This window comes from Centroberyx affinis, unplaced genomic scaffold (genome assembly GCF_046629955.1).
Source record: "Centroberyx affinis isolate AG114_WGS23_722 - 3 ecotype Tasmania unplaced genomic scaffold, CSIRO-AGI_Caff_v1 ptg001167l_1, whole genome shotgun sequence".
Classification (NCBI taxonomy): Eukaryota; Metazoa; Chordata; class Actinopteri; order Beryciformes; family Berycidae; genus Centroberyx; species Centroberyx affinis.
Window position 1 is genome coordinate 108,276 of NW_027279698.1, and position 24,514 is coordinate 132,789.

Sequence of the window (24,514 nt, forward strand, 5' to 3'; positions counted from 1 at the left end):
TGTAGTGAGTATGGCAAAAAAAGAATAAAAAAAAATAAAAAACTGTCCACTGTAATCATTGCCCTTTCTTCCATTGCCATTGAGTGACACTAAGTGGTCAGTAACAGAACAGCATCTCTGCTATGGACAACATTACATCTTTGGTTATGATCAGAGAAAAGTAATGATTAATGTATCTACTGTGTCAATAAATAAATTCAAAACGGACACCAATAACATTTCCATTTCGTGAGATTTTATTTTCAACAACATAACCTTGACAAACTTGTAATACATTATATGCTACTGTTTATTTAAAAAAAAGAGGAAGTCATTAGCAATATGTTTTTTTTTTTCCTTTCTTTCTTATAGTCTAGTATAGAATCCCATCACTAAAGCCATTCATGTTGGTTGTGATATACTGAGAATGAGGCCACTCAACACCCTCCCTGTCTGCATCAACCAATCACCTTCCATTTCCAACATCCCATTGCCCCCACCCACATCTAAGCCAGAGCAAACCAAGCGGCTACATGCTTTCTCCACCCGAGGGAAATCATACAAAAAAGGAACACATGAAAGAAGCACAAAGTCCTAAAAATGTGGAATCTGGTGAGAATTTGTACAGGTGTGATCCCAGTACTGACCACTGTGGGGCAGTGTACGTTTATCCATAAAGGTCATCGTCGTTGTCTTCATTGAAAACTGGGCCACTGCCAGTTCCCCCTGTGCCTTGGCTTGGACCGCTGCCCCCTGTAGCACTGGAGGGAAACCTGACAGGAGAAAAAGATGAAGGGACTCAATTATCCGTTCTTAAGCTGCAACACACAATGTAATAACGCCAGTATTCATGCCAACAGCAACAATGGGGAAAATGTACCTGAAGCAGCCGAAACCACGGCTCTGCTGCAGTGTCTGGGCAAACATCTCATATTTGCGGATGTCGTTGTCGCTGACGGAGCGACGAGCGAATCGCATGGCCTCTTCAAAGTGGTCCTTCCTGATCTCAGGCACAGGGTCGTCCTCCTCCACCTCCTGAGAAGAAGAAAAAGGGTAGAATATCCAAGTGTCAGAAGCATCAGAGCAGCAGGCTATGGGCAGATGTGAAAAAGGTGAGGAAGATAGGAACAGGGAGATGAGTGATCAAGCACTGACCATAGCTGATGGGTTGGTCTGCCTCTCCCTCTCTCTGCGGATCTCATTCTCGATGCTCTCTCTGATGGCCAGCTTACACGCCCGCTGGCAGATCTCTGTGAGATCGGCTCCAGAGAAGCCATTGGTCATCTTAGCCAGGAAGTCCAAGTCCACATCCTATTTAAAAAAAAAAAAAGTGTAAGACAGTTTATGTTGAGAAACATGTCAGCCAAGATATGAGCTCAAAATGTTACAGCACGGTGGTGAATTTGACTTTCAATTTATGCTCCTACAGACCATCTGCCGGTTTCAGAAAGCTAAATTCAGTTCTGAAACTATAAATGGACATTATAAGAAAACATGTTTTGCATTACACTATTATTTAAGACTAGACATGTAGCGCAACGAAACCAGTCATTCCATGGTGGAAAAAAAAAAATCGACTTCTGTATTAGAGACAAGTTAATACTTAAAGGCTTTAAAATTAGACTTTTTTTTAAAGACTTCTGAAAGGGCCAGCAGATACCCCGTCCTACTGGAGGTAACTGTATACAGGCTGTGGGTGTGCCATGTCTGCTGGTCCAGCCATGTGTAGCATTGTCACCTTGCTGATTGGGCTCTTGCGGAGGTTGGCCTTGAGGATGTTGATCCTGCTCTTCTCGTCGGGCAGCGGGATGTAGATGAGCTGGTCCAGACGGCCGGGTCTCAGGATGGCAGGGTCGATGATGTCTGGTCTGTTTGTGGCTCCGATGATGAAGACGTTCTTCTTGCTGGACATTCCGTCCATCTCGGTCAGGATTTGGTTGATGACACGGTCTGCTGCTCCACCACCGTCTCCCACATTGCCGCCACGGGCCTTGGCTATGGAATCCAGCTCATCAAAGAAGAGAACGCATGGGGCTGCCTGACGAGCCTGGATACACAACATGGACAAACAAAACGGTTGTACAAAACAGGATGTTGGAATGTATTCTGTAGTGTGAAACCAGTTGAGTACATTTTAGTGCATAAACAGCATTTGGTTGTTCTATATGACAGTATTAAATGTAACATCCACAATATATTCACAACTATGCCCATGTAAAGTTCTATGATAAGGTTGCTACAGCAGCACTTGTCAACATTCTCACCTTGTCAAAGATCTCTCTGACGTTGGCCTCAGACTCTCCAAACCACATGGTGAGCAGCTCAGGTCCTTTGATGGAGATGAAGTTGGCCTGGCACTCGTTGGCGATGGCCTTGGCCAGCAGGGTCTTACCACAACCAGGGGGACCATAAAACAGCACACCCTTGGATGGGGTCATGCCGAACTTCAGGAACTTGTCTGGGTGCTCCACTGGATACTGAATTTAAGGAGGGGGGAAAAAACAAATGAAAACAGAGAAGAACAACATTCTACTTACAGAGTGTGTTACACCAGTTTCAGTTACAGCTGATCTCCCTTCTGTGAGGAGGTTCCTACCTGCACCAACTCCTGCAGCTCCCTCTTGACATCATCCAGACCTCCAATGTCCTCCCAGGTGATGTTGGGAACCTCAACCACAGTCTCCCTCAGCGCTGATGGGTTGCTCTGGCTTAGGGCCCACTGGAGCACAGGGTTGAGTGTGTTAAGGAGAGCTCAACGGGCCATTACAGGTCATGTCAAATAACTGAATACAACTAGAAATTACATTCATCCTACAACAAAGGCTGTATTGCTGTTCTCACCTTGAAGTCATCCATGGTGACAGCCAGGGAGTTCATGACTTCAGCGTCAATGGTCTCATCCTCAAGGTCGATCAGGTCCATCTTCTTTCTGATGGCCTGCAGGGCGGCCTCAGAGCACAGAGCAGCCAGATCGGCACCCACGTGCCCATGGGTCTCATTGGCCACCTAGATACACACATATTGTAAGACTTAGTACTACTTCAGACACAACTCCTGAACAGGTTCCTATGCAAAACATCTTCATGAACTATAACCATGAACACTGCTACTGTAATGCTGCAACTCCATGTTAAATATAACATACATGTACACCATGTATGAATGAATGATTTGTTTATGTAGCTGTGTATTTGTTTATGCAGCTATGTATGTAGCTCAACTGCTTCTCAACCTGTGCATGCTTGAGTCATGTGGAATGGCAGATGTAAATTGAGATGAATAAACTGTATGCAAATTGAAATAAATACGCTGTATGCTGTTGGCTGAGATTGATCACAGTGCTCATTGTGAGTGATGTGGAGGAACATAAATGGGAGCGTTTGATTTGATAGTACAGAAGCCATTCTAAATGAAGTTAAATGATAACATATTGTCAGATTCTATGATTAATAGTGCAAACTAAATTTGTGATACACAATTATAGCCAATTTCCTGTTTAGCCTTAGTGGAAATGGCTCAGATGTCCCCAAAATATGTTTCAACACGGTTACTTGCAATAACAGCGTCACCCTGCTTCCCTTCAGGGATCAATACAGTTCATCTTGTCTTAAAGCCATGTGTTCTGAGGTGTCATCGGATTGAAGAAACAGGGGAACTGCATGTACAAACCTGTTCCAGGTCAACATCATCAGCCAGCTTCATGTTCTTGGTGTGAATCTGGAGTATCTCCAATCTGCCAGTGGCGTCGGGAATGCCAATGTCCACTTCCCTATCAAAACGCCCTGGGAAATAAAATCAAATATGTTTGTTAGAGCCACTGAAACAGAATATAGTCAAAGAACACTTACAAACACAGAATAATCTACACCAGATGATTCATACAGCAAATGCCCACTGCCACGCAATAAGGGCACATAAATACCAGACTGGCCAGGGACATCTGGCCTCTAGACAGTCCAAGAGCACAACCAACAGGGACAAATTGCCTCCACTGTAGTGTCCCGAGTGAAAAACAATATGAATGAGATATTAATGTAAATAACTGGAGAGAAATATTCATCATCCATCTGCTGATCGATATATCTGGTGACAAGTATCTTCTTGGGTGGTGTGTGAGATACCTCTCCATGGAGAGAACCCCTCAAATTTGGCTCCAAGCAATTGTGGAAAAGGGATATATTTGAAGGCCATTTCACGACATCATAGCCTTCCTAGATCCACCCAGAGTTTGAAACCACCAGATTAAAAATGTTTTTCTCCTTCTTTTCTTCAATGGTCCAATGTAAATGCATATAACTATGAGTGATTATTGTGACTCATTTTGTGTTCACATTATCAGTGCAACTCTGGTGGAACATGTTGAGTCTGATCTGTACAGCAGTAATGTTAGCCACAAATACTGATGCAAAAATGTGCATTGGAATCTACTACACTTCTCGATCACTGTAGTATCTGAACAAATGGTTAAATAACCAATAATTACCAAATCTCCTCAGAGCTGGGTCAATGCTGTTGGGTCTGTTGGTGGCAGCCATGACGATGACATGAGCTCTCTGTTTCAGGCCATCCATGAGAGTCAGGAGCTGAGACACGATGCGCCTCTCCACCTCTCCATGAGTCTACAAAGACAAACATGAAACAAACACAGAGTTACTGTACAATTCACATTTCAACATTCATTCAAGCATACATAATGTATGCTTACAGTCATATCACCCAGCCCCCATCAGCTACATTTTACCAGTGTAGATGAATGGTTGCTGCTCACAATTACAACATGTGAAAAGACAGGGGATCTACAACCACATGAAGATCACACATTTTGTACAATTTCCAAACTTTCCAAGACTTGGAAATTTCTTAACCGTTTTCCCACACATTTCTAGACTTTCCAGATCTGTGTAAAAACCCTGAACACAATTAATGTGACTGCAAAGACCTGGCATAAGCTATAAAGCATAAAGTACTATTCTTCAACTATCCATTTAGTTCCCCTCCCTCCCTACTCACCTTCTCTCTTTTGGGAGCGATAGCATCAAGCTCATCAATGAAGATGATGGCAGGAGCATTCTTCTCTGCTTCCTCAAAGGCCTTTCTCAAGTTGCTCTCACTCTCTCCTGCCAACTTACTCATGATCTCAGGGCCTGGAACAGATGGTGAGACGTTTTGTTTTCAGTAAGATACCTACACAACCTAATACCATACACTACATTCAGATACTGTGCCCGAATCTCAAGGTGAACAAAAAACAAACAAAAAACTGAAATTACTGCTGGTACAAAGCAAAACCAAGTTTTGGCAGTTGATACAGATTTAAATTTTTCTGGCAACTCAGAACTCTAGCCATGTTAATAGGCCAATCAATCACTGCCTGTTGTGTTAATGTTAATTCAAAGATATATTGTTACGAAATCCTACTATTACCAAACCCAGCCATTCTGAGGGGATTCTGAGCGAATGCACTAGCTGGTGAATAGTAACATCGCAAAAATACAGGTGGATGGGGAATGAGGAATCAAGGAAATAAGGCAGCCTTCCAACTCTGCTTTAGGGAGATGACACCCTGTGGCTACCTGATGTTCAGACATCTTCATTTTATTATCATGCATAACTAGTTTCAGATCATCCTTAACAGATATAGGGGTAGAACATATACAAATCTGATTTTTTTTCCTGCCGGCCAGTATATCCAAGAGGCTTTTGATTCAAGAGATTCAGATTATCTTTTTATTAACCAAGCCAATTTTATTTTAAATTTTTAACCAAGCCAAAAAGCCCATTGACAAGGTAATGAGGTGTCTGGGACAAAGCTAAATTTGCAGTTGTTCACACCGTTGATAAGGAAGAAGAAGGCTCCAGTTTCATTGGCCACGGCTCTGGCAATCAAGGTCTTTCCTGTTCCAGGGGGTCCATACAGCAGAATTCCACGTGGGGGCTATGGAGAGGAAAAGGGTTTAAAACAACTCATTTTCACATGTATTTTTAAATGAGCACTGAGTTCAACGCTGCATTGGTCCTACCAGCAAATAAAAAGGCATTTGTAAGAAAAATGAATTAAATTCCACGATGAAGGTCACACAGACATGTTTGTCAATTCCCCAGTGCAGATTAAAAGGTGCCTTACCTTGACTCCAATGGCCTTGAACAGTGCAGGGTGTCTGAGAGGCAGCTCCACCATCTCTTTGATCTGAGCTAGCTGCTTTCTGACTCCTCCTATGTCATCATAGCCGACCTCATTCAGGGACTCCTCCTCATCCTACACACGCACACAAACAGAGCATATGTTCAAACTCAAATTTCAATGTGATCTTTTGAGAAGTGTCAACCCATCCACAGTGTGCATGTGTGTTACCCACCTCTCTCCTGATGGGCTCTCCCTCACAGTGGATGACCGTATCAGGAGCAACGATGCAGTAGGGAGAGGGATCGGTCTCCACCACCTTGAACTCCACAGCACGCATGCCTCCCCTGACCAGGAAAATATCACCTTCAAAAGGTAAGAAGGAACACAATATTAGTTTCACCGCCCTAACTACAAAACTACATGTCACCATACTTTTCTATTTAAAGTAGGTTTGATCAGCCAGTCAATGTGAAATCTTTTTCATGCCACTTGAAGGTTGGTACTCACCTTTGCGGATTGGCCTGTAAGCCTCAAGAAAGTATGGCTTCAGGTAGACCTCAAACAGGTTTCCAGTAATTCCTTCTACTGTGTCATCTATTGGGAGAACATGGATCCTCTTTCCGTACTTCACATCAGGGCATGGCTGAATGCTGAGGGGAAAGATTATACTTAATACCTTTTGTCGAATTAAAAAGCTGTGAGCATTAGTTACAGAAATGTGCGCTCTTCCTTACCTGATGACGTCCCCCAGTCGGACCCTCAGGTTGTTGCGGACAACCCTGTTCATGCGGACCTTCTCATCAGAACAGGTGTCATCAGAGAGCACAATGCACACAGTCTCCCTCCTCTTCTTTCCTTTCATCAGCACTGTGTCTCCACGGAAGAGCTGCAGCTCATCCATTTTGGTCTTAAATTAAAAAAAAAAAAAAAAGTCAGACAACTACTATATGGATCTACTTGATATCAGCTTCACACGAATCAAAATGAAAAATATATACATAATTCCCATTACCATGGTAGACAACTTTGAATTTATGGATTTTAGGAGGTGCATAAAAACTTCTGAATGTGTACCTGAGAGAGGGAGACCACGCTATTATCTTCATTGATGGATTCATCAACAATCAGTCTGTTAGGCCTGTTCTTCTGTTTCAGAATTGCAGTGGATAGATCATCATTTTTGGATCTATGAAAAAATACAAATAAAACAAATTGCAGGTCTGACAGGAATCGTTTTCATCTAAAACGTACAGGTAATGTTTCATCTGTATATAGTATGTATTGTTTAACAGAAAACCATGCAAACAGGTCGTTTAAGTTACCCAATTAACTTACAGCTAATTACAATAACCTAACGTTAGGTAACTTATGAATAATGCGCACATTCGTGTGTAAAATCAAAATATTTCATATTTTGACTGAACAAATTAACAAGTTAAGTTGAAACAGCCCAACGTTTCTAGAAAACTCTACGAACTTGGAATTTGGTTTTGTAGTTTCTCTTTCATGTGTTGTTAGCAGGCTAATGTTAGCCTTTTAGCTAGCTAACGTTAACTGAATGGCGAGCGAGCAAGCCCAGATGACACAGCAAAAGGATTAGAAAAAACTTTGTTAGGTTTCCCGTGAGAAATATTACAAATCTACCATAACTTAAAACAGTGACCAACTTAACGGTTACTATTAATCACTTGAAGACGCTCATTGTTATCTGAGGACTGTTTTGCTAATGGCGAAACAGAGCCTTTATAATTGTTTATCAGCTAGAATGAATACACTAGCTAGCTAGCGAGCTAGCGAGCTAGCGTGCTAGCTTGGTGCACTGCCAGTGTTCAGTGGCTTTGACAGCTTGCCATCTAGCTTTCGTTGCCTGCCAGCTAGCTACCCTAACGTATACCTTTCGTTTTAACGTTGGCTAATCAACTAAGTCTATAGCATTAGCCTGTTAATTACAAATACGTTCCTTTTCTGCCTTGACGGAAGTTGAAAGATAGGCTAATATCCAGATAGGCCAACTTGGGCTATGCCGGTATGATGGTGGATGGTTTTGGCCTTGATCTTGCTGCTAAGCTAACGTTAGTATGCTAGCATGGCAGCGATGATTGCGCTTTGTCAAGCCGCTGCCCCTCACGCACCTAGCTAGCTAGCTAACCAACGACCACTGTGCTGGATGACAACACAATTTAACATCTGACAACAATTCGCCGTGACACTAGCGGTCAATGGATCGGTAATGTTAGGCTTTTTAAGTAATACAAAAAAGTGCGGAGGCTGAGGTAACTGACCTCATTAGCTCGCTTGCTAGCAAACTCGATAATGTATTAGCCGTCGAGCTAACTTTAATAAACTAACGTAGGTTACCCTAAGCTGACGTTAGCCATGTAAAGGGCATTTACAGATGGCCATTTGTTCAGTAAAACGCATTTTAAATAACGTTGAAGCATATTTCTACTTACTCCCCTCCCGAGGCCATGGTCGTCCACCTGGATTAATATTTATAAATAAAGAAAATCTAGCTAAATGTTTAAGTGGCTCTACTGGTTCTCGTTTCTCAACGTTCTCTGATTTCACTCGATAGAGCAGTTTCGTTGCATTTCTTTATAGTTATACCGTGGCCTGGGAGCTTTCTCAATTCTGATTGGCTGAAGGGTGTACATCAAATTCGTTCACCATGAAAGACACGCCCACTGTCACCAGTAACCAATGAAATAACCTTTGGCTTGACGTCTTCTAGAATATTGTGGAACTTTGGCCAGTTGAAAATAAGTGGGATGTCCCAATTTTCATCAACGTTCCTCCTATTGGTCTTTTAACGCCTGTCATCAAACTTCTGTCCTCCAATTAAAGTGTACCGCGTTGATAATCAAGAATCGTGAAAACATGAAATTGTTTTTTTCCTGCGAGTGTAACGACAGAGTGTGACATGTATATATATGTATATGTATGATATATGACATACAGTACATGACATGTTTTGTTCATATGATCATTCCACAAAACAAGTTCTACAGGCAGTTAACAAATACAGAGTTTAAAGAAGCAACACAGGTTGTTGTTTATTTTATGAACAAATATGTATTCAAAAGCGTCATCAATCAGTGAGTAATATTCTTCCACTGTTTCCAACCTTAAGTCTTTCATAAGACAACATACTCATATTTCTCCTACAAGCCAACTTAAACTGTCACTGGCCAAGCAGCTTTATGTCTAGTGATTTCTCATTATTTTATAAAACACCTGGCAGGTTTACCCACCTTGTGTTCAATTTCAGTCTCAAACACTATCAGCCCTTACAAGTTGTTTTATTTTGCTGACCCAGTGGGTACATGGCTGTGTTCGGCTGGTATGGGTTTCAGTTCACAAGCACCAGAAAGTTGATCCTGTTCAGTAAGTGATAGGGCTTTCTTCTTTTGTCCCTACCCGGGCCCTCTAGGTGTGAGTGAGTTCCTCTATTCTGTGGCGGAGGTCTGTGGAGTCCAGGGAAGGGCCGGACTGGGGCTCCTGTAGGTACAGAGGAAGACTCCTGCAACACAAAAGTCATCACAACGGTTAAGTCGTCTAAAAAGACAACCTCATACTCATGCCTTTTTATTTTTTATTTTATAAATTTGTGATTATCTTCAGCACTCAGCCTGCAGCCTTGCTTTTTATACAACAGTTCTAAAAACAAAGCTATTTATCAAGTAATAGTAATATGAGAAAACAAATAATGATTTTTGTCTTTTATTTGTCTGTCAACAAAAACAATTCCCTCAGAATTCCACTACCAAGTGTTGCCAAGCAACACACAAACTGTTTACATTAGAACACCTTAAAGCAGCGTGATAGATACAGTAAAACGTCCCAGTGCTGTAATACTGTATATCAGCACTCATGGGATGCCTCCTGTCCAATCAAATTACTCAACCGGAACTAACTGTTGTATAAACAGATATACAACAATATAGAGTAACATCACTGCATGACAAATGTGCCTCTCTTGAAGCAACTGGGGCTGAATTGGCTATTAACTATTTGGGACTTTTTTTTAATTTTCTTTTTCAGTAAGTGTTCATAAGTGACATACATAGACTCCAGATAAGCATAAGACAGTAAATATATGATGGTGTCGTACACTAGTGAGGATTCTGCGGTGAAGCTCCAGGTCTTTTCCCAGCAGGCTGCTGCCTCCTGTCTCCTCCCCAGCCTCCACAGCACCTCACCATGCCACAATCCTGCACCCACACATTCTGGGAGAGCGCATACAGCATGATGACATGTGCAAGCAAAGAACCGTCCAAAAACAAGTACAGATTCTCTACAGTCCTACGCCGTATTCATGGAGATGGGTACAGTTCTTGCTTAACACACAAATAGAGACTGTAGGTGTTGTGTAAAAGCTGAAGATTGAAGATTCAGTTAGTTAGGACTGAAGATTCAGTTAGTTAGAGTTTCACAATAATTGTGAGAACATTTACTTACTTTTATTAATTGGATATTCCTCAGTAAAGAGCAAACGATTTGTAAAAAAAAAAAAATCTTTGATAACACTCAGGTATAGAGGAGTGAAGTGTCTGCCCCCGACTGACCTGAACTTCCCTCTTTATGACCATGTTGCCATGGCGATAGTGCCGTGGTGGTAAGAAGAAAAAAAAAAAAAAAAAAAGATTCCAACTCTATACATCCTGTGTTTGCAGCTCTGGTGTATTTACCTGGTAAAGCCTGCAGGCTGAGCTGCAGGTCCCTCAGTGCCTCTCTGAGTTGGTCTCTCTGGGTGAAGCTGACGCCCCTACCAGCTAGTGAAAGCCCCTTCAGCCTCTGCAGGGTGCGCAGGTCCGTCCCCTTTCTGCCAGCCATATCTACACAGGGGATCTGGGGCTGGGAACCTGCAGTTGGACATCAACACAATAAGCTACATGAAATACCCGCAAACAAAATAACATGACCAAACAGCAGCTGGTGTGGGTGTGTAAAAAGGGCAATATCTCTCCAAAGAGACAAAAAAGTCTACTCGCCTTTCTTTTTAACACGCACCTTCACCAGCAGGTTGATACACCTGTAATACAGAACGTGATTTCATGTGATTGTCTACTATGGCAACAATGAATGACAAAAAGGATAGATGGCACATAAACAGATACAAATGGATAGTCTTTAGGCACAGTATCCCCAAATGGACTAAATGAAGGATTAGAACTCAACTGGTTACTCTAATCTAGTTATGTGGTCTTTAGGATCTGCTGATGTCTCATAATATCAATTTGTAGATTCCTTAATCTTAAATAATTTACTTTTACACATACAATTTCTAATGCATTATGGTTTCTGCCTCTGTATGAACTACTTGCTATGTCTGTGTATTTCATAGCCTTTTGTAGATTATTGTATATAATTGTATATAGGAAGTCATCTGACATTTTTTGGCTCCACCTCTACTTATAGTGGTTCAATACTTACTCTGTCTCAACGCTGCCTGATGAAGACTGCCTGTCGAAACGCTTAATGCATATTTATGTGCCATCTATGCTGTACATTGTATAGATGTAAATAGTTCGAAGTAAAACATCCCTACTTTGCACTGGCTGTCCCTGTTCTAACTTTGTAGCCTTGCCAGCCCAGTCCTCTTTCCGCCTTTGAACTAACAATGAATGACATTGAAATACAGTCACATCTGTTACATCTGTGCGACCTTGTGTAGTGAGTCACGGCTTGTTTCCAGTCCTTCAGGTGGGCTTGGCAGTGGCCATGGAGGAGGTGAGCAGCCCCGGCCCACAGCAGCATCCCCACCTTGTCTTGGTCTGAGCCTGGCCCTTCAGCTTCAGTCTCAGCCGCACACTTCTCCTCTGGCTCCTCCAGCATCAGCTTCTCTGGCAGCAGCTCCAATGTCATGTTGATGACTTCATCACACAGCGCCATGCAATCAGCGGGTCGCCGGGCCATGAGCAAGGCAGCGCCAGCCTCCAGATAAAGTTCAGGTAACCTGGGGAGGGGAGGGGCCTCAGCATGCGTCTGAGACAGAGACATACAGCAAACAGAATCAATCAGCATGGAAAGATATATTATACAGATATTATATACTGACAGAACTTCCTCATAAAAGTAAACTCATAGTAAACTCATTGATTATGCATGTCAGTGTTTTCAGACTTACTCCATGTCGGTCTTCTGAATGAAGAGCAGCCAGTAGGTCCAGATAATGTTCCACACCCTCCGACACCCTGCAGAAACAGCAACCACATCCATTTAACAATCACAGCAAACTGCAGTGTGCATTGTACTTGCACTATTCTCAGCTCAATCTATGCTTTGTGATATCGAGTAGTAGAGGCTGTAAAGCAGAGCAGCAGACAGAGACTGTGAGCTGCCTGCTGGTATTCTCACCTTCCATGGAGAACACACTTCAGGGCCAGGCTGTGAAGTACACTGAGGGCAGAGGGGACTGACAGCAGGCGGCTCAGGGACTGGCTGCGGAGCAGTAAGGATGGGGAGAGGAGGCAGGTCCCAACCGGGGAAGACTCTGTAGCAGGGGGCAACATCAGAGTCTGTGGGACAACAGAGGGTTCATGTTTCAGTATGCAGGCCTACAATGATGTGACCATGTGTCAGTGGCCAAAATTAACTTTTTGGTTCACCTGCCAAGGGTTAGTAAACTAAAAAAAATATATATATGTATATGAATATGCTGTTTAGTATCAGGTACTATGTCTTACTTTAAAGCTTGCTCACTCAATTATACAATGGATCAAGTTTGTAATTCATCATGAAGTGCAGCAGAACTCAATATAACCAAGGTGTTCAAATCTTATATAATTTCAAATAAAGATCAAATTATCATTATTATTATTATTATTGATTTATCCCCCAAAGACAAATTTTACCATTATTTGATGCCTAGTAGGTGTTAGTTTCGGACCCTGCCCTGTGTATATTCAGTGTGTGTGTGTGTGTGTGTGTGTGTTACCCACTGAGTGCAGTAGACGAAGAGCTTGTATCTCAGCCTGTGTGTTGCCCAGGTGTCTGTAGATCAGCATGCTCTGGTACAGAGCATACACACAGCAGGAGTCTGTCTCCAGTGCATTCCTGTAACACTGCAATGCCATCTGGGGCCGGCCCTGGAGACAAACCCAAACACACCTTCTCAATATATGCAAATACTTCAACCAGGATGTACACACTAGCGCGTGATGCAAGCTCATCTTCTGTGTGTTTGTGTGTGTGTAGACTTCCTCTGCTTGTGTACCATATGGGCGAGGCAGAAGCCTGAGAGGAGGTGTGTGTTTGCTAGTAAAGCTCTGGGAGCCGGCAGGGAGGAAGCTCTCTGGAGATCAGACAGCGCTTCTGAACTGCGACCCTCGCTCAACCTTTCTGCACCTACACAAAACACACAGAACACAGGATAGTCGCTAATAGTAAGGAGCAGCTTACAAACACAAGTAGTCTTCAGTTTCACTTTGGTAGAACATTTTCACTCTTTAGACCACATACAGTACCTCTATAGGAGTTCATGAATGGTCGCCCACCAACACTGGCTGCTCTGTAACCACCATTTACTCACTTCCATTTTAAAAATCATGTCTAAAAATTATCGGAGCACAGCAGACCACTTTTCAAGAGGTAATTTTGTCCGTTTGCAGTTATTGATATTGACACAGACCTTGTAATAGTGAATTATCAGGACAGCTGATGTTGGAGGCCGTCTGCCCTTGCACTTCTTTCATGCAAAAAAAGTGAAAATGGAACTACGAGGTGAAATATGATTTTAAGAGGCACAAAAGCTGACATTTATTCTCTGTTCTAAGGTACAATATTCTACTCTGGTTATAGCAGATTGTGTCTGGTGACTACTTATCCATTAACAACAACCCCAAATGGTGCAGACCTTGATCAATGATAGTGCAGATCTGCAATAGTTCATTAAGCTTCCTTGGCTCCATCACCACTAGTGGAATTTCATGAGACTTCTTCCTCTCATCCCCAACTCCAGAACCCAGTCTCTCAGACAGAGAGGACAGCTCCTCCTGTATCACAGAAAGCCAACCAGGAAAAAAAACACGGTCATACTATTAGTGACTACACAAGTAATCATCACTGTTAAAGGAATACACTGCATATACTGCAGAGAACAATGTGTGTCTGTCAGATCAGTATATCAACACAGCAAAATAACAATTTTATTTATACGAAATCCACTGGATGCCTGTGCTTGTTTCCTAATCATGTGTAGGGGGAAAAAAACAACTAAAAACACATAAAATAAAAGTACAGGAATGGTGTCTTCCAGTCACATTACTGTGGACTTGCACATTTGCACACTTGGTTAGCATATGCCTTGGCAAATTAACTGGCTCATGAATGGCCCTCTCCTTTCAATTGACAGCGGTAGTGCCAAACCAGTGTCTCACACAGAGCACTTAGATTGTGTCTAATTTTAAACAGCAGCTTACCTGCAGGTCCTGTATGGTTTTCAGTCTGCAGGTGGCCAGCCAGATAGCCCACTGCAGACAGAGGAGGTTCATTATGGAGGGATTCAAAGCTGAGTTTCCCAGTGATTTAAGAATTGCTCGCCAAAAACACACAGGAGGGTCTGAAGCCACTGGGTCATTCCCCGTCATCTCTAGAGCTGGTGGGAAGAAGAGTGGGTTGGGAGAAAGGTTGCAAGAGGTAGAGCTGAGTGATCCTACTAACACAAAACTGAATGTATGACACTATTCTTATGTTATCACAAAATAAGTTTTTTTGTGTCATTTCATAGTGTACCTCTCTCCACAGCTTGTGTGAGGAGCAGCTCTGCCTCTGAAAACTGAGTCTGAGTGAGAGAGAAAGCACAGGCGTTGAACACCACCGTCAACTCCAACTGGGAGAGATCCGCCACAGCAGGGACACCTGCAGGAGAGGGGCAGAGGGAACGAGACGAGGGTGAGGGAGGATGTGGAAAGGAAAGAAGCTGAATCATCTGACTTCATAAAAATGAGCCTATGCATTATGGAGATGCAGTACCTTGGATTTTCCTTAAAAGCTTGTGAAACTCAGAGCAACACCATCTCAGACTGCTCTGGGTCTGGTCTCGGCTCAACGCGTCTCCTCTTTCTTGCTGCTGAAACGATCAAGATAAAGCAAACTAATAACTTAGACAGGGATAACATACAGTGTAGGTAATTGTTAGGTAGTAATACAATACAATACCATTTATTGCCCCGAGGGTAAATCAGTTTAGGCCAGCACAGAGCAGTGTGCATCATACACAACAGTGTACAACATACACACTCTCAAGCTGATAACATTCAGTTACAGTATCAAGTCAGTCTGCCAACTCACAATAACGTACTCAGCAGTGGACAGCATATAAATACAGCATGCATGGGTTTAGCTACATTCATTCACACTATTATTTTCAGTCTCATCACGTTGCAAGTCATACACACCAGTGTTCAGCAAGGTGACAAAGCATTTACAGATTATATATTCATAAATGTTAACATTTTAGCATGATTTTTGGACATTTTTATAACCGCTAATCGCTGAAAAGCACAGTTAACGGTTGAGCTAAATCTGGAGATGTCGACGTGCTAACCTAACCTACCTTCCATTTGTTTACCAAGTCGTTGTTTTCTCGGACCCATCTATGGAGCAAAGAATCTGGTTCATACATGTTATTATTGGTCATTATTAGATCGTTATCATGTGGAAAGGTAGTGCTGTTTGTTGTTTGAACTTTCCCTCGCTAGTCAAAGGTAACAGGAAGTAAACACGATTCGATTCAGACTCTACTGCCCCCTGTAGGACATAATAGACCCTACACAGTCCGATAAACCAGTCAGTCTCCTAAACGTCCACTAGATGGTGCTGTGAAGAAGGAAGACATGTTCTGGAAACTTCAATCACTGAAAGCATTGAGATTGAATTTCTCTCAGCAAACAAACTCAGAAGTGCTATTGCTGTTTGTTTTTGTTCATTAACTGAGTTTGTAACCTACGCACGCACACACACACACACACACACACACACACACACACACACACACACACACACACACACACACACACACACAAAACCTCTGTGTATGTCAATTTGTCTCTGTGTCATGACTGTCCATCGCAAGTGCAGCATTTGCCACAGTGGCTTGTTACCATACACATACTGACAGACACACACACACACACACACACATAAGCACTAAAGCAAGCGCAGTCCAAGGCCTTAATTGTATTACAGCTGAGTCATCTTTGAGTCTGCCAGGACAGCCGTTTTTCCAATTGTCCCTCCCAAGGTGACTCCTTCTTTTCTCACCCTGTTCCTCTCCTCTCCTCCCATCCCCAGCCCCCCCCCCCTCTCTCTCTCTCTCTCTGTTCCATCTATCAATACATCATCGCATTCCCATCCTTCTGCCTCTCTTGTCTGCGTTCGTCACCAGCCTCCCCCTCCTCCTTTCTTTGATCGTCTCATATCACAGAAAGCTCTAAATATATACTGCTGTGGAAAAACAAGGGATGCTCCTGGCCATCACAGCTCCTCACCATCCACCCACACACAAACACATGCTGCAAACACATGCTCACATATGCACACACGCACAGGCACACACACACACACAGGTAACTTTTAATCCTTTTACCGCTTCCCATATCTTCATTCCCCTGGGACTGGTTTCACTTTTTATGCCATTTATCTCCCTATTGATCCTACTGTTTTCCACATCTACCCCCCCCCCCCCATCCCCTCCCTCTCTCTCTCTCTCTCTCTCTCCATCCATCCATCCCATCAAGGACAAGGTCATTCTGGCGAGAGCCAAGCCTCCCACCTTCTTTCCACCTGACCCTGTCAATGTCATTTACATGGCAAGACTTCAAACTTACATGCACCCCAAAAGCTCTGCATACAGAAGTAACACTGTGATGAATCCAACCATGGCATCACCTAAGAGCAGGTTATATTCCTTTTGGGTAATTAACAACAAACATATTCTGATAAATTTTGCTGTTGCTGGTAAGTTTGTCGACAGTACTTACAGTACTCACTCACTGACTCAGGCAGGTGAGCGGTCGTCGTTTGGAGGTCCTATTCTGTAGTAAAACTCTAGTTGGCTGGTAAAATAATGAGAGTGGCAGGTTAATTTAGGGATTTAACAGCTACTGTGGTCTGTAGACCAAAATGTAGTGTCCTGTCCTGATTGCATTTCTCAACACTGACCTGGTCATGGCAACTAAGATGGTCACTGACCATCTTCACTGCTGGTAAACCTAAAATGTGGTCATGTTTGTGATATTTCTCAAGCACGCAGTCTCTAACACACAGTATTAATGACACAATGGGAATCCTATCTGTAGACTTCTATAATTAACTCTGTATTGGTTGGCTCAAATTGCGAGTTATCAAGGAACATGAATAATATTGAACATGGTATCCACATAACATCACAGCTCGATTCTGCCTACTCCCCTCTGTTATCCGCATAAATAAAACATGAAGTTGGTGGAGGGAGGGGATGCAAGGCATGTTATTTCTGTCCTGATGCCCCTCCTCCCCCTGAGACCCTCAGGTGTGATGTAAAGATACTGCAGCTGTCAGCATAAACACAGACAATAGCAGCAACACACAGTCCAATGCATTTGTACACATTTCTTACCCCCGAAGAATAACTCTAAGTGTTTCACCTTTGAATGAGAGCAAGAGTGAAAGACACAGACTGCACAAAGAGACATGCAACTAGGAGGACAGGCTAAGGGATTAGTTCCCAGTCTCCTGGGTATCACTGGGCTGACGACACACATGTTAACAGGAAGGAGAACGGCTGATGCAGAGAAATGTGTGCTGATCCATCCATTCTTGAGCACAGATCTCAAAGGAAAGGCAGCAGAACACTATATACGATTCTCACTGTTCCTTTAAGATTTGCAGAATAAACTCGCTCACCCTGTGTGTGTGTGTGTCTGTGTGTGTGTGTGTAATCAATAGGTGCTGTAGGTGCTATTCAGAATTGACCTCCTCACAGCAGACATCCCAGATCAGCGGTGACAACTCAGTTTGTGGCGATGTGTGAATGCTGCATCATCTTAGCTCATTGAACACCATGATGTTCATGTAGCCTCTGCTATTTTTTGACCTGTCAGTGGTGTGTGTTACATGTCATGCTCGGGCTGCAGCCACACTGCACATCTGGAGCTGAATTCATGCTCTTCAGCTAGCAAACGATGCAGAAACCACCGGAGATGAAAAGTGATGTTCAAACTATAAAATGGTTAGAAAAAAAACTTTAAAATGTGTATGAGCAGTGTGTGTGTGTGTGTGTGTGTGTGTGTGTGGACAGAGATTCTGTCAATGGGCCAGCAGGTGTGGGTCCCAGAGGGTTTGCCGTGGATCTGCAAACTCACACTGCAGCAGTAGCTACAGAGCGCATCAGCAGAACAGAGCACACACCTCACTTCACACACAGTGCAGCACCAGACCGAGGCAGAAAATACCCTAAATCTGAATATGGCTTCCAATATTTGAAACAACTTGAGGGATGGATGATTTATCATGCCAGGGCAATTAAAGAGCCACAACAGTGGACACTTGCAAATAAAACCCCTCATGTCCTAATCAGTTAAATTGTCCTATTCTATATTTTTCCCAGGTCTTTTACTAACATAGTATAGCCTACACACTGACACCCTTCAGATAAAAAGTGAAAATGAAATGCCAGTGATGCTCTGAAAACAAGTGACATGTTTTCTCATTATACTAAACCTATAAATGTTCTAGACTACTTTAGGATTTTGCCTTCAACCCCATGCCCTCGTGCCATATAATAGCCTAAATATAGGCTTCATCAACAAGGTGCACACTTAGGCTACACTGATGAGGGTGAATATATTCCGACGCAGGCAGTAGTTGTCTGAACAAATGATATCTCTTTAAATAGAGTGTGTCCTGGTGCTGACTAGTGACTTTTCCCTCCCTCCTATATAAACCCAGCGCTCCCCCTCCTGCTGCAGTCAGTTCTCCTCCGGCCCAGCAAACATGAGTTTCACGCTGGACCCCCACTTCTACGGCCCGACTGCGTACCGCAAGGCTCGGCCGGCCTCGGTGTCCTCCAGCGGCTTCCACTCCCAGCGCCGCCGCACCACCTTCAGCCAACCCACATCCTCCGTCGACAGCCTGGAGAGCTACAACGGAGACATGGCACGGAGGAACGAGAAAGAGATTCTCCAAGCCCTGAACGACCGGTTCGCCGGCTACATCGACAAGGTGCGGAACCTGGAGCTGCACAACCGTAACCTGGAGGCAGAGGCGGCTGCGCTGCGGCAGAGCCAAGCCGGGCGCGCCTCGGTCGGGGAGCACTACGAGCGAGAGCTGGGCGACCTGAGGGGTCTCCTGCAGCAGCTGACCGGGGAGAAGACGCGCGCCGTTCTGGAGCATGAGCACCTGGAGGAGGACATCCAGCACCTGAGGGCGAGGCTCGAGGATGAAGCACGGAACCGGGAGGAGTTAGAGGCCGCCGCCCGTGCCATGAACAAGTACGTGGACGAGTGCGGGCTCACACGGATGGAGCTGGACAAGAAGCTTCGCGCTCTCGAGGAAGAGGCCGTTTTTCTGAAGAAGAACCACGAGGATGAAGTGGCGGAGCTCCTCGCGCAGATTCAAGGCTCGCAGGTGAGCTTCGAGATGCGGGACTCCATCAAGGCGGACGTCACCGGCGCACTGCGAGAGATCCGCGCTCAGCTGGACACTCACGCATCCAAGAGCTCAACGCACGCCGAGGAATGGTTCAAAGGTAAGTGAGGAGAAATAATTAAACAACTTTAGTTTTTAGACTGATATCGCTCAACCATCTGTGCATTGACAGGAGTTCTCTGTCCACGGTGCTGAACTTCATTCGAGTTTCCCTTATCCCTCTGCTTTACATTTACATTTAATTTAAGCTACATTTAAGGCATTTAAAGTGACTTACAGTGAGTCAGCAGATACGGTTCAATGCTCAAGGACACTTCGGGCGGATATAGGGCCGTTATGGGGATTAAACGTGGGACCTTTTCGTTATGGGACAGTCACTCCGACCACTAAGCACCCGAGCCGCTACAGGCTGCTGAATCTTTGCAGATTAACAGATTCTGCTGGTTCGACTATATAGCCTGTATCCTCCCATCCATAAACTCCAACAACAAACTAATTAAGTTTGCGTCGTGACAGGGGAATTAAGTCAAGGCTTCAGTTATAGCCGCAGCGCTTTTCTACGGATGCATCATTGCCGCAGGCTGATCATTTTTTCTTCAAGACAAGCACTGCAGGGGTGAGATGGCACATAGAGAGATTAATTTGCACTCTCATTGTAGGTAACAGTGGGTGTGTTTTTGCTTGAGCCCTGTGTGCCACTGTTTGCCTCTGTGTTGTTTTGCTTCATCTTTCCTCACCCCTAACCTCTACAAATAGGAAACAGTCTTTTTCAAGGTCACTGCTCTCTGTTCAGAGAGACAATAAACAGATAGATCGGCTTGCCTTTGAGCAGTGACCCTCTCTGTCGTCGTGATGGGAGTTTCCCAAGGACATGGAAGTATGCATATAGATGTGAAAAATATTCTGACTGAAGCAAAGCAATTAAGTAACTGAGATAGCATCTTTCAAAAATACAAGCGTGCTTCAGACTGCAAGATCAGATTGTATACAGTGCTGCAGATCTGTGTGGTACCAGCAAATATTCAAATGAGAACTTTGAAGGCCGAGGAGGGTTTCATGTGAAGAGCAGTTGAGCTATATCTCACAGGAGTTTATGCTCTATAGATTGACCTTTGCAGTACTTTTACATGCTGAGTTGATATCCATCAATAAAAAGGTGTGTACAGTTTGACCTTCCCTCTGTGCTGTCCAGCTGACTGCAGCAGTGTGGCTCATTCATGCTTGGAGGAGGGAGGGAGCTGAGTCAGACCACTGACAGATGGACGCTGTCAAGGTTACTCAGGCCCCCAGACGTGACTGGCTGCTCTCTGTGGCCTTCTGGACAGAGAACTGGTTGAATGTCTTTGGACAAAGTCTGTTATGCACTCCTATGGACTAAATGACAATGATGAATTTCACAATATTGCTATATGCATACATGTCAGACTCGTGTGGTGTTTTAGCACTAGGTGCAGTCAGTGACATGACAAAGCAAAATGGCATACGCAGATAATAAAACACTAATCCCTGTTGCCTCCTTAAAGGTGAACTCTAAACCTTATATGAGCGTTTGTGTGTGTCTGCAATCCCTGTAGTGCGTATGGAGCGTCTGACGGAGGCAGCGAGGTCTAACCAGGATGCGATCCGTGGGAGCCAGGAAGAGATCGGCGAGTACCGCCGCCAGCTCCAGAGTCGCACCATCGAGCTGGAGACTCTTCGAGGAACCAAGGAGTCCCTGGAGAGGCAACGCATGGAGAGTGAGGACAGACACCATGGAGACCTCAACTCACTGCAGGCACGGCATCAGCACAGACAGCCTTACACCTGTTACAGGGAGGACAAGACATGTTAATTGCGCACATACTCTCACTCCATCAACCTGACATTTTTGGCTTGTATGTGTGTGTGTGTGTGTTTTCATTTTGCAGGAGACCATCCACCAGTTGGACAGTGAGCTGAAAAGCACCAAATGGGAAATGGCCAGCCAGTTGAAAGACTACCAGGAGCTGCTGAATGTCAAGATGGCTCTAGATATTGAGATTGCTGCTTACAGGTTAGACGGGGTTTGAAACAAGAGATATCATTGTGTACTTTAGATTCTTAGTTCTTCAAAAGTAATTGAGTGTGTCTTTGTCTCCAAACAGGAAGCTACTGGAGGGAGAGGAGAATCGCTTTGTGTCAGGAGGAAGTCTGTACTCCTACCTGGATGCCAGAATCTCTTCCCACTTGAAGTTGAAGGGAGAGGAGATCTCAGATACCGTCATCGTGGAGGAACAGACAGATGAGACCCAGGTCACTGAGGTGACAGAGGAGGCAGATGAGGAGGAAGAGGAAGGGGAGAAAGAAGCAGAAGAAGAAGCAGCAGGAGATGAAGAAGAGGAGGGTGAGGAAACCAAAGAAGAGGGAGAAGAGGAAGAGGGCAAGGAAGAAGGGGACGATAAGGAAGAAGAAGGAGAGGAAGAGAAGGGCGAGGAGAAGGGAGAGGACGAGAAGGGAGAAGAAGAGGAGGCAGCTGAGGAAGAAGAGAAGTCCAAGTCTCCAGAAAAAGCTGCTTCTCCTCCATCAAAGTCTCCACCCAAAACCCCTACTGTCAAATCACCCGAAGCAAAGTCTCCACAAAAATCGCCTGAATCCAAATCACCACCAGCCAAATCCCCAGTGCCCAAATCACCCGCCAAGTCCCCCGCCGTCAAATCCCCTGCAGAAGATAAGTCAAAGTCACCCGCTCCCAAGTCTCCAGAGCCAAAGTCCCCAACAGCCAAATCACCTGTGTCAAAATCCCCACCCAGCAAATCTCCCGAATCTAAATCCCCTCCTCCCAAGTCCCCCGAACCAAAGTCCCCAGTGCAGGAAAAGGCCAAGCCCCCTGCTGCCAAAGATGCCCCTAAAGAGGAGAAAAAAGAGGAGCAGCCTCAGCCCGCCAAGGAGGAAAAGAAGGAGAAGGAGCAACCTGCACCTGTGAAGGAGGAGAAGAAGCAGGAGTCCAAGGAGAAAGAGCCTGAGAGCAAAGCAGAGAAGGCAGACAAACCTGACACAAAGAAAGAGAGCAAAGCAGAGGAAGCCCCAAAGAAGGACGACGCCTCCAAACCTGCTGCTCCCAGCAAGCCTGCAGAGGACAAGCCCGCCGCCAAGTCTGAGCCCAAGGAGAGCCCGGCCCCTGCCAAGGAGGAGAAGCCGGCCCCTCCTAAATCAGAGAAGGCCCAGCCAGAGGAGAAGCCTGCCCCGAAAGCAGAGCCCGAGAAGACAGAGAGCAAGAAAGAGGAGAAGAAACCAGAGGAGAAAAAGGAGGACAAGAAAGAAGCAGCCGACAGTAAGGAGGTGAAGGAGGGAGGGAAGACCGAGAAAGCGGAGAAATCTTCTGGCACCGAGGCTAAGGAGAGCAAGGAGGAGAAGGCCAAGAAGTGAGACGAATAAGCTGTGTTCCAGGGCTCGAGGTGGAGGAAGAGGAGTTCGAGACGCCAAAGAACTATGGGAAGGAGGGGAAAGGAGAGGGAGGGAGGGAGGGGAGGGGAGGGTGGGACAGAGGGGCTAGAGGGGAGGGCTGTTTGGCCGGGCACTAGAGCAGCGAGTGTCCAACGCGAAGCAGGTGACAGTATGTAAGCAATAGTGATTCTCTAGCAAATAACCCCCCGCCCCCCAAGTATGGCCATTACACACCCCTGATGCTTCTGATGTATGACTGTAGTGAATGCAGAATGCTCTAAATCTGAATGTGAAATCTAAATCTAAACTCTTATCTGAATGTGACAACTGCCCTTAATAATAATAACAAGTGCATTTAAACAGAATCCCACTGAAGGGGACCGCAGGGGCCTGTACCTACACAAGCCTTCAAGGGTAGAGATGTCAAAAAATATCAAGCTACAGTTTGTGACAGATATTACAAATGTATATTTAAGGAGATATAAATGTGTATATTATATTTACAGATACATAGGTAAGGAAGACTTGAATTTGCTCGTTGTGCACCTTAATGCAGATTCTCCTGATTGGTGAACTGCAGTGTTTCACCTCTCTGGTCTGTAACGCTAGGACAATGATGACTGTGCTATGTATAAACTGCTGAGAATATGCAATATGAAACTGATAAATAAAGAGAATTAAAATTCAAATAAAACAGGCTCTGTGGGGTTTTCTTAATCACTTTTCATTGCAAAAATCTATAGTGCATTTGGCTCTAAGTGAAGATTTATGCATCGGATGTATCTACAATATACATACATGGTTCAGGGAAGAGAAGTGTAGATCTCCTGTTGAAATGCTGTGTGAGTGTCCTGCACTGCATTGCGGCTGAGAAGAGGGGGAGCTGTACCCTCCCAGATCTGCCACCGCACCCTTACTGACGTCCCAGAGACCAGGTTCATGTATAAATCAGGAGCAGGCCAGGAGTAATGGTGCTGCTTATTGGCACAGAACAGAATTAATTCCCTCTTCTTTCCCAGCTAAAATAAACTAGGAGTTCACACAGTACATCAGTTCCTGTAAGATCTCTCCACCCCCTCCCTGCATTTCTTCTCTCATTATACCTTTAAATCAATAATTTACATCTTTTAATTTACACATCGATCATAACACAACAAAATGAAGCATTAAGATGATTAAAATTAACTTTTGTGCAAGGTTGAGTATTATTGCTGCAAGCAGTTTGGTTGCTGCTAAAGATGAATCTGCACGGATTAGACCTATGCTTTTTTAGCTCCATACAAAACTGAGAAAATAGAAATCCATCCATGTCAATTTCAGTCATGACTAGTATTTGGGCTATTCATAGATTTAACAATCTTGTGCAGAATAGGTGGTTAA

The 24,514-nt window shown here is 44.3% G+C and overlaps 3 protein-coding genes across 3 annotated transcripts; 1 reads left to right on the top strand and 2 right to left on the bottom strand.

Moving 5' to 3' along the window:
* Positions 1 to 213: 213 nt before the first annotated feature.
* vcp (valosin containing protein) lies at positions 214 to 8,711 on the bottom strand. The gene is made up of 17 exons (XM_071524215.1): positions 8,557 to 8,711; positions 7,178 to 7,289; positions 6,838 to 7,010; positions 6,611 to 6,753; positions 6,336 to 6,466; positions 6,104 to 6,235; positions 5,812 to 5,914; positions 4,990 to 5,123; positions 4,463 to 4,598; positions 3,649 to 3,761; positions 2,821 to 2,985; positions 2,576 to 2,698; positions 2,244 to 2,456; positions 1,718 to 2,026; positions 1,135 to 1,290; positions 860 to 1,014; positions 214 to 752 (listed from the first exon to the last, which is right to left on the bottom strand). Exons 1-17 carry the CDS (start codon positions 8,571 to 8,573, stop codon positions 647 to 649), a joined length of 2,421 nt encoding a protein of 806 aa, XP_071380316.1. The 5' UTR covers positions 8,574 to 8,711; the 3' UTR covers positions 214 to 646.
* A 470-nt stretch (positions 8,712 to 9,181) lies between these two features.
* fancg (FA complementation group G) lies at positions 9,182 to 15,789 on the bottom strand. The gene is made up of 14 exons (XM_071524231.1): positions 15,660 to 15,789; positions 15,077 to 15,173; positions 14,837 to 14,962; positions 14,524 to 14,699; positions 13,959 to 14,097; positions 13,320 to 13,450; positions 13,045 to 13,191; positions 12,461 to 12,621; positions 12,231 to 12,297; positions 11,769 to 12,088; positions 11,095 to 11,135; positions 10,792 to 10,965; positions 10,215 to 10,329; positions 9,182 to 9,623 (listed from the first exon to the last, which is right to left on the bottom strand). Exons 1-14 carry the CDS (start codon positions 15,741 to 15,743, stop codon positions 9,530 to 9,532), a joined length of 1,872 nt encoding a protein of 623 aa, XP_071380332.1. The 5' UTR covers positions 15,744 to 15,789; the 3' UTR covers positions 9,182 to 9,529.
* A 3,448-nt stretch (positions 15,790 to 19,237) lies between these two features.
* On the top strand, positions 19,238 to 23,116 carry LOC139648180 (neurofilament heavy polypeptide-like). The gene is made up of 4 exons (XM_071524230.1): positions 19,238 to 19,832; positions 21,307 to 21,506; positions 21,640 to 21,764; positions 21,856 to 23,116. Exons 1-4 carry the CDS (start codon positions 19,238 to 19,240, stop codon positions 23,114 to 23,116), a joined length of 2,181 nt encoding a protein of 726 aa, XP_071380331.1.
* The last annotated feature ends 1,398 nt before the right edge of the window (positions 23,117 to 24,514 follow it).

What these genes read in the sequence shown, in the direction of transcription:
- vcp (XM_071524215.1), bottom strand. An exon ending in TCGCTCCCAAAAGAGAGAAG is followed by an intron (nt 4,599 to 4,989) that starts GTGAGTAGGGAG and finishes TTGTCTTTGTAG; the next exon opens with ACTCATGGAGAGGTGGAGAG. An exon ending in AGCTGCAGGAGTTGGTGCAG is followed by an intron (nt 2,457 to 2,575) that starts GTAGGAACCTCC and finishes CCTTAAATTCAG; the next exon opens with TATCCAGTGGAGCACCCAGA.
- LOC139648180 (XM_071524230.1), top strand. Translation starts at nt 19,238, where the DNA reads ATGGCACGGAGGAACGAGAAAGAGATTCTCCAAGCCCTGAACGACCGG. An exon ending in CGCCGAGGAATGGTTCAAAG is followed by an intron (nt 19,833 to 21,306) that starts GTAAGTGAGGAG and finishes CAATCCCTGTAG; the next exon opens with TGCGTATGGAGCGTCTGACG. An exon ending in GAGACCTCAACTCACTGCAG is followed by an intron (nt 21,507 to 21,639) that starts GCACGGCATCAG and finishes TTCATTTTGCAG; the next exon opens with GAGACCATCCACCAGTTGGA.
- fancg (XM_071524231.1), bottom strand. Translation starts at nt 15,743, where the DNA reads ATGACCAATAATAACATGTATGAACCAGATTCTTTGCTCCATAGATGG. An exon ending in ACTTGGTAAACAAATGGAAG is followed by an intron (nt 15,174 to 15,659) that starts GTAGGTTAGGTT and finishes TGATCGTTTCAG; the next exon opens with CAGCAAGAAAGAGGAGACGC. An exon ending in ACCGCAGAATCCTCACTAGT is followed by an intron (nt 9,624 to 10,214) that starts GTACGACACCAT and finishes TTTGTGTTGCAG; the next exon opens with GAGTCTTCCTCTGTACCTAC.